Source organism: Cricetulus griseus (genome assembly GCF_003668045.3).
Source record: "Cricetulus griseus strain 17A/GY chromosome 1 unlocalized genomic scaffold, alternate assembly CriGri-PICRH-1.0 chr1_0, whole genome shotgun sequence".
In the NCBI taxonomy this organism is placed as follows: domain Eukaryota; kingdom Metazoa; phylum Chordata; class Mammalia; order Rodentia; family Cricetidae; genus Cricetulus; species Cricetulus griseus.
The window spans coordinates 124,856,102-124,871,536 of record NW_023276806.1 but is presented as its reverse complement, the minus strand read 5'-3'; the positions used below and the strand labels follow the sequence as shown (position 1 = coordinate 124,871,536).

At 36.9% G+C, this 15,435-nt stretch overlaps 1 protein-coding gene across 1 annotated transcript in view; it reads right to left on the bottom strand.

Annotated features, from left to right (window-relative positions):
- Positions 1 to 619: 619 nt before the first annotated feature.
- The window catches only part of Naaladl2 (N-acetylated alpha-linked acidic dipeptidase like 2), an 879,343-nt gene continuing 864,527 nt past the window's right edge, over positions 620 to 15,435 (bottom strand). The window contains exon 15 of the mRNA XM_035451347.1: positions 620 to 928. Coding sequence (XP_035307238.1) covers positions 730 to 928 — 199 coding nt within the window. The 3' untranslated portion in view covers positions 620 to 729. The remainder of the gene's footprint in view (positions 929 to 15,435) is intronic.

The window sequence follows — 15,435 nt, the reverse complement described above, 5'->3', positions numbered from 1 at the left end:
AATTTGCATTTAAATTGCTCTATCCAGTTTCTTGGGGGTTCTTCCCCTTGGTATGTTTATGGCTCTTTTTTCATTAGTACTTACAAAATACAACTTCATAACCAGTGCAATACTACATCTAGTTGTGTCAAGAAGAGGGACTTCATTTTAAAATAGAAACATTCAAGTGGATCTGGGCACCACTCATTCAAAATGCATTATTTCTTCTTATTGAAGAGTTACTTGAAAAGTTATCTGAAACCTCATCAGGTCTCCAGGTCTGCCATACAAACTCAGTCACTGGAGATTTCAACAGTGAGAATGCAGGCATTCTTCCACATTCTGTCCACAGTGGTGTTGAGGCTAAGAGCATCTTACCCACCCACCCCCAAGGTTTTTTTTTTTATTTATAAAAATACAGCATATTTCTCTGTAATAGATAAATCTTAAGTACTATTTCAATAATTGCTGGTACATACTAAACTGGGGATATAAGAAAATATTTAAAGAGTGCAAAATGTTCTTTCTTATGTAAATTTAAAATTATGCTGTATAATAGCTTTAAACTGGGGATGGGGGGAGTCTTCAATCACACACACACACACACACACACAGAGAGAGAGAGAGACACAGATACACACACACACACAAGCAAAAACAAAAAAACAAAAGCCAAAAAAAAAAAACTGGTCAGATTAGAGATTTGCTTGTATAATTGTAAACAAAGTTTAAAAACTGCTGAGGATTTTCTCAGTTCTTTTCCACCAAGACACTCTCAAACACTTCTAGTCCTGCTTTGAAGTATTCCTTAGCTGAATTAATGCTATTCAGCACATCAGACAGGGCCTGTTGCAAGGTCTCATTAGATAACAGTGGACTGCTGTACTCCCAAGCCTCCTTGAGGATGGAAAACTCTCTTGTCTTCCCATCAAGATGGTACAGGATGTTTCTAAAAGAAATATGAGATAGTAAATGTATTATTCACCACTATATTTTGGTATCAAAACCTTATCACGAATAGTGCCAAAAGGCAGTAATGTATGCAAAATAATATAGAAATTATAAAAATACAACATTACTATTCTTCAACACATAATGAGTGAATGCATAGAGATGGAGAAAATATAGAGGACAGAGTCGTTAAATGATAGCAACATGTATCTTAGCACATTGTTGAGTATGGAAAAGTGAGTTGGTGTATTATACAAATAAAAGAGAGAATTGGCAAAGTGTGAACCTATATATAGCAGAGACTTTCTGGGCCTTATCCTATCAACACATTAGTATGCACAATCCTTTGCTTTAGTAGTTAATCCATTCACTCTTGGCCTCCAGTACTAGATAGCAGTGACTATATCCAGTGATGGTTAGTTAATTGTTTTTTTTGTTTGGTTGGCTTTTTTTATTTTTGGTAAATTGCCATACTGCAGATTTGCCTTCCAAGAGAATCTTAGTGAGGACTTACCTCACTCAGACTAGTCTATGGTCAGGTCTGTAATGGAATTGTTTCCAATGTGTGTATTCATGTGGGAACTTCCAAGCTTCTGTGGGAGTCAGCATATCCTAGACTGAAGTGCTTCAGGTTTCTGTTACCTTGATGACTCAGGGATGGTTATGAATCCAGAATTCTGACATAAATCCTGTGTTCCTACAATTGCTTTTTGTCAGGGCATTTTATTATATCAACAGAACTGAAACTAAGAATCCTTTATTTGTAAGAAACAGAAATATCTTAAGAATTTCCCATAATATTCCCAACTGAGCAAAAATGACTTCAACTGCAAATAAAATGTTATGTGTGAATTTTGCTTTAAATAATTTTAGTGGAGAGTTGAGACTGGAATTATAGACAGTACAGGAGAGTCAAACTGATTATGATTGAATAACGGTTGAAGCTTAATAATAGAATGATTCTTTTCTCTTTCCTTTCACATGTGGTTGACCTCTAGAACATCTCTTTACAGTTTTGAAGTGGATAATTAGACAGTGTCATGTAACCTATCTAGATGCCTGAGAAAAAAGAAATTGAGTATGGTTAGTCTAACAGTGCTTCATTAATCTATAAATAGAGGTATTTAGGCAGAAAGTTTTAATACGTTACATAGCTTAACATTGGGATTTTGTATGACAGAGCTGTGGGAATAGTGTGAGCTACCACCAAAAGTCTTTTATATCAAGAAAAATGTACTAAACTTATTGTTTTCAAGAGGAAGGCAATGCAAGTTTTTAAACATAAGAGAATGGGGATACATTTTATTTTTAAAACAACAATTGAGGACAAAAGAACACTTAGAAAAGTGATAAAATCACAAATTAATAGTTGAGTTTGAAAAGTTTGAGAGATGGGTATTGCATGTATTTATTTATAGCTCTCCCTAGCATTAAGTCCACAATGATAAAGTTTGAGATTGCTACTTCCTTGCCTCTCCTTGCTTCTTTTCCTCCACTTTCTGGAAATTCCAGCTACATATTTGTGGTGGATACTGAGCATAGAATTCTACATATCCCCACAAAACCCTGAAAAATCATATTTTCTTGGCATGAACAGCTCTTCTCTAATACTGATTCTATATTCTTCTTTCTATTCTATTGCTTGGCCATATACTCCAAGGATACCTCATGAAGTTGCTAGTTTACACTAAATGGTAAAGAATTTTGCTACTCTTTTAAGGTTGACTCAGTTACCAAGAGAAGTGTGTTTGTTAGGGTTTCCTTTGCTAGATTAAAACACCATGACCAGAAGCAACTTTGACAAAAAAACATTTGTTTCATTTATACTTCTACATCATGGTTCATCATTGAAGGAAGTCAACTCAGGAACCTGAAAGTAGAAGCTGAAGAAGAGAACATGAAAGAATGCTACTTTAAGGTTTGATGGCCATGGCTTGTTCAGCCTGCATTCTAATAGCTTTCAAGAGCACAGGCACCGGGGGATATCACCCACAGTGAGCTGGGCCTTACCATATCAATCAACCAAGAAAATGTATACTACATAAGATTGCCAACATGCCTGTTCAATGGAGGCATTTTCCTGATTAAGATTTTCTCTTCCCAGATGAGCTTAGCTTGAGTCAAGTTGGAATAAAATCTATCCAGCGCAGGAGGTCTTCAGTCTTCGTGGCTTGTCTTGGATTGTTAGTTATAGTTCAAAGGAAGCTACTAACCACACTACAGCTACTGTAATTCAATTGCTTTTCATTTTAAACTTTAAGAGACTAGCTTTATATCCTTGTTGAGACAGTTCAGTTGATTATGAGTACACAAGATTCTTGAATTAAAATCTGATTTCAGTTTTCAAAATGATTATAAGACAGCTCTGTTCTGTTTGTGAGGAATCTCTACTGGTTTCCAAAGTGGCCAGAAGAATTTATATTCCCCAAAGCAGTATATAAACATCTCTTTACACTCACCCTTCCAGCATCTGTTATTTGCTTGATTTTTAAATTAGCTGACACAGTAATACATAGTTTTCCATCTGGGGTTTTCACACATATTTCATTTTGAGTTGACTTCTTCCCTGGATTGTCCCCTTCTTTTCTATACCCTTTTGAACACTGTATTCTTCTATTCTTCTCTATGGTCCTCCTCCTTCCTCTCCTTTGAAGCCTTCCTTTTCTCCAGTACCATGAGCCCATTTCTTGCCTTTACTAATATTTAGTTCCACCTGGATCCATATACTTAATAGTTCATTCAGTCCACCACATTCCACTTCCTGCCCTCCAAATGCATATAGCCATATCATAATGTAAAAAGGCATTCAGTCCAACCTCTAAATTGCCACAGTCTATAACAGTCTCAAACTTATTTAAAAATCTAAAGTTCTAAGTCTCTTCTGAGATTCTTACAATCTCTTTATTGTAATCTTCTGTAAAATCACAATCAAATAGCAGATCACTCACTTTCAACTCAAAACCAGCTATGCAAACTCCAAACTCCACATCTCCATGACTGATATCTGATGTCAGATCTCGAACTACTTTGAGCTTGTTGACCGCAACATATTTCTTTCCCTTGTGCTGCTTCCACTCCCTCCTAGCAGCTTTCCTTGGTAGGTATCCCATGGCTCCTGACTGACCAAAATCTTGTGTTCTCTGTAGTGGCAACCTGTTCTGCCAATATATTTGAGGTACTGACCTTAGAGTATGGTTTTGGTGTGCAGATATGATCCCTTATAAAATAGAGGAGGGTTCTGGCTCCTCTGCCTCTCCCTCTCCCCCCCTTCCCCTCTCCCCCTCTCCCCTTCTGCCTTCCTCTCCCCCTCTCCTCCATCTCCCTCTCTCCCCCTCTCCCTCTACCTCTCTCTCCCTCTCTCCCCCTCCTCTCTCTCTCTCTCTCTCTCTCTCTCTCTCTCTCTCTCTCTCTCTCTGTGGTATAATCATCCTGCATGGTAGCATATTGTGCCTCCAGGGGCAAATGTCCACAGCAGCTATTTACCCTCATTGCGCGAGCGTGCCCCAAACAAATAATTGTTATTCTTTTATTCAGGCATTTGTGGTCCTTCTTAATCTGCCCCCAGGTCTCCAAGGCAATCTAGGTTTCGCTTTCACAGCTTTATATAGGCCACCATGCAGGGACAACCCTGACAAATGGCTGGTAACAGGGCCTTTTCTTAGTCAGAGGGAAAGATTCCATAATAACTGTTTTCTAAAGCTTGAACCTGGTGGCCAAAGATGTCAAATTATGCTGCTTTCTGGGGTTGGAACATGCCCTCTGTCAAATTCCATCTTCAACAACTTTCTGTTTTCAATGGTTTCCTTCACTGCCTAAGGCTGGCTGTCCTGAATCTCAATCTGTACACAAGACTGACCTCAAACTCAGAGATTTGCCTTCCTCTGTCTCCTGAGTCCTGGGATGGAATGCATGTACTACCATGCCTGGACTTAAGCTTTACATTAAGCCATTTTCACAAGTAGGAAGCTTAGCTGGGTGGGATCTTTTCCTTAGGTTACCAATCCATTTCTTCCATTTCTTATTCTGTTCATTTCCTTGAACACAGGACTTAGCTCCATTCCATCTCTTGGTGCCCCCTTTCTCCTTGAATTTTGCATTTTGAATTTTTGTATTTTATTTGCTCAGCTTGATCCTCTTCATTATAGTTACCACTAGTAACTACATAACAGAGTCTATACTAATTTGCTTTGTGATTTTCTGTGTCAAGAGAATTAAAACAAATCTTTTCACTTTAGTCTCAGACAGACCCTTCAGATAAGTGCAAAGAACAGTCACATTCTTCACTAAAATATCACAAGAATGATCTGTAGGCAACATACTAAAATTCATCTCCTCTGAAACTCCTCGAGCCAGGCCCCAGAGTTCAAATCACCCTTGCCACCACTGTCTTCCATTCTCCTACTGGAATGATCCATCAAGCAGTGCTTACAGCATTGCACTGCTTTTCTAACCTAAAGGAACAAAGTCCAAATTCATCTAAAAATGGTTAGCATATCACAACAATACTCCAGTCCCTGGTACCAACTTCTGTCTTAGCAAGGATTTGTATTTTTCTATTGCTCCAGAGAGATACCAGGATTACAGCAATTGTTTTTTTACTTTATTTTTATTTTATTTATTATTTTTTTATTTTATATACCACCACAGTTTACCTCCCTTCATCTCCTCCAATTCTCTCCTTCCAACTCTTTTCTATGCACCCCCATCTACTTCTCAAAAAGGATAAGGCCTCCCATATAGGTCAACAAAGCATGACCAAGCTCCTACCCACTGCATCAAGGGTAAGCAAGGCATATCACCATAGGGAATAGATTCCAAAATGCCACTCATGAACCAGGGACAGATCCTGGTCCTACTGCTAGGAGCCCCATAAACAGATGTAGCAACAAAATTGTCACTCATATGCAGGCAACTCTTTTAAAGGAAAACATTTAAACATTTGACCCGTCTTGCAGTTTCAGAGGTTTAGTCAATCATTTTCATGGTGGATTGCAGGCAGAAATGGTGCTGAAGGAGATGAGAGTTCTACATCTTAATCTGCAGTCAGCTGAAGCAATTGTGTGCTATGGGGAGTGTAGCTTGAACATTAAGAGACCTCAAGGCCCACCTCTGTGATGACATACTCCCTACAACAAGGCCATAACTAATCCATAAAGCCACACCTTTTGATAATGCCACTCCCTATGGGGGCCATTTTCTTGCAGCCTACTATACCAAAACTCTCAAAGAGCTTCAGGATGATTATGAACCTGTTTACCATTATGGGTTTAAACAAAATGTAAGAATTACTGAAGCAGCTTAACTGAGGTTCCTTAAACATTAATTGTTTCAACTAAAAAGGAGACCTGTGGAAGGGAAAAACAAAAGAAACTAATAATCCAGAAGTAAAGACCCAAATAAGGAATATTTAGCACAGAAATGAAGGTTCATATAACATGGGTGATATAATCTACACAAAGTTTGATATTCTCATCCTAACATAGGCAATGGCAATGAACATTAGTTAAAGGAGTGTGTTCTTATAACCAGTCTACTAACCAACCAATAAAACCAATAATCAGGCAGACAAAAACATGAATATTTATATTTATTTTATATTATAAACTGTTTAATAATCAGTTCATTTTAAATATAAAGTTAAATGGATTTATTTTATTCATGTGATCAGTACTCCTTTGTATGTGCTATTTTTCTAAAAAAATATCTAGTAGAGTAAAAAAATCATATTGCATATTATTTGCTACTTTTAATCCTCTTCTGTTAATTTCATGCTTAATTATGAATAATTTCATTTAAACAAATTTGTAGAATCTAAAAATATAGGAAACTTTTTCAGAAGTTATTCTCAAATATTTTCATTTTTAGAGACTGTATGGTTTATCCTAAGAAACAGGATGTAATGCAATGTGAAACAACAAATATATACTATATAAAGAATGTTCATGTCTAAGTTACCATGAATAAAAGTACTTTCATTAGTTTTTAACATTGGAAAACAACACATGCATATCTCTAATGTCAACAAAATGGAGACTGAAGAATGCCAACCTTTGCCTTTTCTAACTAGTGAAAATGTACAACCTGCCTTTATAATGACTGCAAAAATGCCCTGTCAACAGAAATCTTTGCTTTGGTTTATGAAATTCCACAAGGAGTGAAACAGGTTTTCCATATGTTACATGATTCGAGTAGGAGAGTTGCAGCAAGTTATTATGCAAGATAAATGCTCATATCCATTTCTACTCAAATTGGATACAAATCAGAATAGAATTCTAGAAACTGAGATTCTGGCTGAATATAAGTGGCAAGTATCTTTCATCTTACTTTGAAGGAAAACCTTCAACTAGAGTAGGCATTGATGTAAGCTGTGAATTTATTTCTACCATAATAGCAGAATATATCTTCACCTTGTTTATTACATAACTTGAAAAGCAAACTGAGGATACTCATACAATTTTGCATTTCCATTCCAAAGATGATTTCTCTTAGTAACTTTCAAAAGTAGCTTCTATTTTCCAATGTCCTTTTTGTGCATAAATGATATTTAGCTTACTGCTTACATAATAAATTTCTGGATTTGCATTATTTTCTGAAAAGCTAACATATTATCATTTCCCTTTGAATATTTGATTACTGCTAAACTGAAACTCAGGCTGGGCTTAGACTCATTATTATATTTCCAGGCATTTCTTCATCCTGAGGATTTTTCATGCCTATCCAACCATTAACCCTGTGTGCCCCTGGATCTTCTCAGATGAACAAAACTAGTATTGTACTAAATTCATATGCAAATGCTTCACAAATAAGCAACATTTCAATTCATTCATTGCCTCTGGTAGAAATATCTAAGTCAAGAGCCATTTGTTTTCCCATTAATTTCACAAAAATGAAATTCAGTCACATAAACCTTAGAGGTCACAAAGGCCCTTCCTTTCCAATCACAGACCAATACACTTCAGATTAAGAAATACTAGAAAGCACTTTGGGAGCCATTCCATGTGGAGGGATGCTCTCTCAGCCTAGACGCATGGGGGAGGGCCTAGGCCCTTTCCAGGATGGTATGACAGACTTTGGGGGTCCCCCATGCAGGGCCTTACACTCCCTGGGGAGCAGAGGGGGATGGGGTGGGAGGCTGATGGGGTAGGGGAGGAGGGGAGGCATAGGGAGAAGGGATTGATATTTGAAGCAGGCTTGTTCCTAATTTGAACTAATAAAAAAAGTAATTTCTTGGAGAAAGAAAGACTGAAATTCAACTAGTAGCCTGTTTAAAAAGTCACAAGTAGAACAGGAAAATAGAGTAAAAGACAATGGGAAAATATTCATGTAGGAAGTTTTCATGAATAGAGTCTCTAAATTATAATCTGGAGGAATTATATTCTCTAGTGGACACTGACCAAAGGCAGGTTTTCTCTTTTTCAATTCCAAAATGTTTCCATGCAGAAAGAATGGTGGTGAACACTGTTCTAACTCACCCAATCACCTTTCCATTTGCATAAATACAACATGTATATCAGTATGGCATGTACAGACATCATATGTAAGTAAAATATTATTTAACTGGAATCATTTTAGTAGTCATTTTGTTTAAGATTACATTAATTTCTCCCCAAAACCTATCTTCCCTAATTTGTAAGGATCATATAAATGAATTTTGTATCTATCTAGGCCTAGAACCAGGGTTATGTGTTGTCCCATCCTAATATCCACTCCATCTATGACCTGCTGGAGCATGGGGTCAGGTGGATGCAGAGCTGCAGGATCTCCATGACAAAGGTCAGCCCCAGGAAGTCCAGGAAGAGTCCCCATGAGGGCTCAGCATAGATGGTATTGCAGACACCAGGGGCCTTGAACCAGACCAGTGATTCTTTGCAATGAACACTTGCCTGTAAAAATGTATGGGTAAGGGGATTTACTGCATCACACTGCAGCTTCCTTTATGCAATTTTCATCTTTTCCATTTTTTTCATTTTTTTTCTTGAATTTTATTTTGTCTTATTCTGGTGGGGGGAGGGGAAGATGGGTGAGATCAGGAGGCATGATGTGAAATATGAAAAGAAAAAATAAAAAGAAAGTTAAAAATAAATGCAATTCATACTTTCTGGGGAAGCCTTCCCTATACACATACAAAAAGATGTCGACAAGGAACATATAGTATGTTATTGGTGATACTAATAAAATTACAACACACAGTACACATTTTAATGCTTTAATGACACATCATAGTGACCAGGAGGGAGTTGTTCCAAACCAGAAACCTAATTAATCCTGGCAGTATCAATGGAAGAGATGAAGTATCTCTACTCAACAGATGAATATTTCCCATTCAACTTATGCAAAAGAAATCAGTGGGAAAAATGAATTTTGACACAAATTCAACTGAAATCTTCATGACCATTTCTACTTGTATGAGTTAGGAAGTTAATGATGGAAAGATAGAAATCATGGCTCTCTTTTAAGTATTTCTTCACACACACACACACACACACACACACACACACACACACACACAAGTATGGGATGCCACCCACTATCAACCTGAGTTAACATTCATTATACTACATTCTGGAGAACTACTAAATTAAATCACCCTAAACAATAAGTCATGTCTTTCTGAACTGACTAGGTATGCATGCTAAAGCCAAAAAGAAAGTGCAATTCAACTGTGAACAATAACTTCTAATTCCTTCATTGACTGTACTAGCTGCACCCCATCATCAAGAGCAGGTCACGGTGTTCATATTGACTTTCAGAAAGATCATTGAACATGGATACTATGTCTATGAGAATTTATAAAATATGTATCTCTATTACATAAAATATTTTTAAGATAAATAGAAGTTGGTATTCTCTAAAATTACCAGCATAATAATTAAAGCAATCATTGATACTGTCCAGCCACAAATCATTGATTAGAAAGCCAAAGAAATGTCTGTAAAGAAATATACACAGTATGGGCTGGTGTTAGTGACTGAGGAGACGCTGAGTATGTCCCTGGCTCTGGCGTTAATCCTTAGAAATCAGTATTAGGTTAGACCACTTAAGGGGAGAACAATGGATCCACAGAAAAGATATGGTCATCCGAGGCCCATGAGAAGTAGCTTCAGACAGCTGATCAGCAGGAATACTGATATATACATAAGCCAAGACATTTACAATCCAGCAAGACTTACTAGTACTGCACAGCTGGGTCCTACCTAAATAGCTGTACTAGAGAATTATAAATGAAATAAACACTTATTGTTTTAAGACACTAAATCTCGATGGTGATTTTCTTTTTTTTTTATTTGAATTACAAACAAGATTGAATTACATGACAACCCCAGTTCCCTTCTCTCTTCCTTTCCTCTCCTACCACCTCCCCCAACTAAAACCCTGCCTATCACATATCCTTTCTTCTAATCTACACCTGACTCAACCTCTCTGCTCCCTCATGACCTCTGCATCCTTCCTTTTCTTCCCTTCTCATTCTCGTAGCTCCCTCCCCCCTCTTCCCATGTTCTCAATTTGCTCAGGGGATGGTGACCCTTTCTCCTTCTCCAATGGATAAAGTTTGTCTCTTTTAGGGTCCTCCTTGTTTACTAGTTTCTCTGGCAGTGTGGATTGTAGGCTGGTAATCCCTTACTCTATGTCTAAAATCTCAGTGGTGATTTTCAATAGGTCATTGGGCAGTTTTGTATGGATAGTCTTCCCTGTGAGGCAGGGCAGTTTTACTTGATATAGGAATTGATATTAATTTTTCTTGGTAAATCAAGAGTACAATGAGATATATAGATTAATTATGCTTTAACTGACGAGCAAAACTGAAAAATCAAGCCTCTTTTTGTGAAGTGTGCATTGCAAAGCTCTGTTACCTCTGTTGGTTTCTAAAAGTCTGTTTACAGAGTGCCAAGCAGGGTTTGACATCAGATAAGAAACCAGATTAGATCACGATGGACTGAATGTTTGTATTCTACCTGATGTCCTAATCTCTGTAATGTGTTAGCATGAGAAGTGATTGCTTTCAGATGAATTGACAAGAGTGGAGCTCCATGGTGGGATGAGTACCTGGACAACAGGAAAAAGACCACATCAGCTTCTCTCCACTGTGCCAGGATCCCAGGAAGAAGCCAGCCACTTGTAAAATAGAAATGAATCACCATTAGAAAGTTGCTGTGCTGATATTCTGATCTGGAACTTCTAAGCCTCTAAAATTCCGAGAAAGAAATACTGTTTCCAGCGCATTCATTGCATGGCAGTTTTTCTCTACATGGTCTCTCTTAAGAAAACCATCAAAGTATACAAGATGGATCATCTTGCTAAATTACAGCCCAGGAAACAGATTAAAAGTACCCTGTTTCTATTATAATTAAAAGTAAAATATTCTAGAGAAACAATTGTGGTCTATGCAGTGATAGCAAAAGATTTTTCAAGACAGCTGACTACCTCATTTTTCAAGTGTCTGACTCAGAGTATATCTTCTAATGTGATTGAGGAAGAGTCCCTCCATAACAGAGCTTGCTGGGTTGTCAACAGAGATAAACGTGTCTGTGCCCAAAGAATCTTCTGTAAATCCAAATGGGGAGACAGAAGGTAGACCAAGCTTTTAGTGATTCTTAGAATTTCATACTTAGAATAAAAGCTGAAGCTGTTGAGCACTCTCCTTGCTCTCATGTCTTTACTCATGCATTTTTACTCTCATTTTTATTGATGCAATTTTCTTTCCATCTTACTTATAAGTGTGTAGATTTACAACCTGAATGTCAAGATTTACACAACTGCATTACTTTCTTATTTGGATCCATCTGTATATCCATTTAGCATGCCATAGGTCGGAACTGTAGCACTATGTAATGGATCATATTGATTGCACACTTAGTAGGCTCTAGACCCTTTATGTGACAAGCCTCACTGAAAAGCCTATGAAGTAGTTTCTAGATTAGATAACACAGTGTTTAAACCTATGAAGGATTGTCTAGACTGAAATGATTGAAAGGGTAAAAAGAGCCTTATATGTGGCCATCACCATTCCATGGTCTGGGTGTTCAGACAGAATTAAAAAGAAAGTCAGCTCAGCACAATATTTATTGTTTTCTGGTTTCTGACTGTAGACAAAATGTGGCTTCCCCACCATGATGGACTATACTGTAAAACCAAAAGCCAAAACAGTCCCTTTCCCCTTTGAGATTGCTCCTTGTTAAGTGTTTTGTTATAGCAAGGAGATAAGAGCTAATACATCTTCCAAGGACAATATTATTTGAATACTCCATAGGCTCATGGTAATTAGTAGGGGTATATGTCCTTATATTTTATAGGCCAAATATTCACATTTTTTTCTTTTTCATTTTTTAAGTACTTCATTTACTTTTGGTAGACAGTAATAACTTGGGCCAATGGAAACTAAAAATCTATGAGCATTTATTTTCACACATATTCAAATATAGTGAGAAGAGTGTGAATTATTTTTTAAGGAAGTTTGTTATAAATAAAATAGTTCCCAGTTTAGTTATATCTACATAAATAAGTAAGTCATGGAGCTAATATTATTAGATTTGCTCATTCTACTCAGCAGCCCATACTAAACTTCTAAGATGAGTTAGGTACTATGTTAGATATTAAGGAAGCCAAAATAAGTTTGCTGATACCAAGCACTATATGAACAACTACATATACCATTTTAACTTTTTGTTTATGTAATATGTTTACATCATTATGTGAAAAAATTAACCGATTTCACATTTATTGAAGGTATATAATATAATTTCAGAATATACTTTGTTATAAATTTAAATAATTATTTAAAAAAAAACTGTTCTGGAGTCAAAGTGTGGTGAGTCTCTTTGATACCAACTGTATTATTTAAGATAAGCACTTCAAAACCATAAGGATATTGTAATGTTTTCCTAATTTTAGTAGAAAGGAAAGTACACGCAAAGTATAGTGATTGACATAAAAGCTGTGTACACTGTTCTCAAGTGTTTCAGATTCACGCATTTTAATGCACAAACATTCTAGTGCAAAAATCACTCACAAACTCGATTAATTTTTTATTTTAAAGAATTTTTGAAGATATTAAGTAAATACTCATTTTGAAAACATTACATAAAATATTTTAAGTCAACTTCTTGTAGTGTTTCTTAATGAGTAAATGTGCTGACAGTTACTGTATTTATTGGCATCAGGAAGAAATTTTCTGCAATGCAGATGGACTTCAACTGTGAATTTACGTACTCTACATGGCAGCACTGCTCTCAGTATGGCCTCTCCCACCAGAAGTCTTGATCTGCAACTCACAGGCATAATCTGAAACCATCTTGTTTTAGTTACCTACACATTGCTGTTACAAAGTGCCAGACAAAATAATTTAAAGAAGAAAACATTTATTTTGACTCACAGTTTGGGTAAAATACAACATAGTGGCGGAAAGGTAAGGTGACTGGTCTTACTGCATCTACATTTGGGAAAGCACTGAGATGGATTCCCACGCACACTTCACATCAACCTCTTTTAGTCAGTTTGAGACTGCAGCCCATAAAATTGTGAAGGACACATTTAGGGTTGATTTTCTCAACTCATTTCTCTTAATCTAGAAATGCCCTCATAGACATAACTTGAAGTTTGGTTGGTAAGTGATTCTAGATTCTGTTAAATTGGGGATCAATATTAACCACCACAGACTTCTATATATTTGGGTTGTCTTTTCAGGTTTTAAGTCCTAAGAGTATTTTAGCCTGGGTCATATGACTGTTTTCTTAGACTTGCATTACTATGGTAAAACACCATGAACAAAAGAAACTGGTGGGGATGGAGGTGAATCTATTTCTTCTTAAAGTTTGTTTTATATCACCAAGGGAGACCAGAGCAGAAACTATGTGTTGGTTTGAATGAGAATGCCCATAGCTCCTGTAGGCTCACATATTTAAATACTTTGTCCCAACTGGTGGAGATGTTTCAGTATTAGGAGTTATGGCATGTTGAAAGAGGTATATCACTGATGTTCATTTCACAGCTTCAAAAGACTCTCCCCATTCCCAGTGTTAATATAAAACACACCACCACCACCCGCCCCTCACCCACACATGTGTTTCCTGCTGCCTTGCTTTTCCTCTACGAGCATGAACTCTAACCCTCTGAAACCATTATCCCAAACAAATGCTTTCTAATACAAGTTGCTTTCATCGTGGTCTTTCATCACAGCAATAGAAAGGTAATCAATCCAGTAGGCAGGGACTGATGCAGAAAACACAGAATAGCATCCACTATGGCTTGTTCCTCATGGCTTGCTCAGCCTTCTTTCTTACAGCACCCAGGATAACAAGCCTGGGAATGGTACTGCCCATAGTGAGCTGGAACTTCCCACATATTATCAACTAAGAAAACTCACCAAAGGGTTACCCCTGAGCCAATGTAATGGGTCATGTTTTTTCAATTTTGTTTCTTTCTTCTAAAATGACTCTAGCTAGTATCAAGTTGACCTAAAGCTAGCCAGCACACCTATCTTCTAATGCATGTACAAAGCATCTGAACATATTTGCCCACTGTGGATGAGAAGATAGAAACTGCTTGCCACTCTATTCCAGAAGAGTTTCTTCACATTAGAAGGCAGTTCTGAACCTACACTTTGAAAATCATTTCAAAACAGCAACTCACAAATTTTCTGCATTGTATTTCAACAATGTCATTTATGGAATCATCCTTTATATTGCTAATATATTGCTAAGTACTCTAATACAGAGTACTTAGCTGCTTTATACTCAGTGTCAGTGCTCTATAATATTATAGCAGAGGTTATTAAATTTAATGTGTATTGAAACATCCTAAAACACTTCAATTGCTAAGTGGGATAGGGAGATGGCTTACTGCCAAACTCTTGCCATGCAAGCTTGAGGATCCAAGTTCATATCCTGAAGACTCCTGAATATCCTGGGTGGGCATGATAGCCTGACTGTGATTCAAGCCTCAGATTTCTGGGATGGAAATCTCCAGAGCAAGCTTGCTTGCTAGACAAGTGATATATAAATGTTCTGGATTTTATTAAACTGTGCTTCCTTATATAAGTTGGAATAGACATTAAGGACTATTCTCTACCTTGGCCTCCATCCATAAATGTACACTTATGCACCCATACAAGTGTACTCATACACATGCATACACATACACATGTACAACAAACACACACAGGGGTAAAAATTCTGCTGAAAGGATATAGACACAGCAAATTCTAGATGTCTTACATGACACTGCAGTTTTGTTTTGTCTTCTGCTCTGTATATTAAATATATCATGACACATACTCCCCAGGTCCTCAATTAGTTCTGCATTTAGAAAGAGATCTTGTTTTGTCCTCAAGCCAGTTTTTTACAGAGAAATGTTTAATTATATGGAATACATGATTTAATTATCACTGGTAAAAATAGTAACATTCAATATGCAGGAAATAATGATTTCATCAAAATGACCCTGAATGCTTTGAATGACTCATACTGAGCAACTGACACACGAATTATCTCTGAATTATATTTGGAGAGA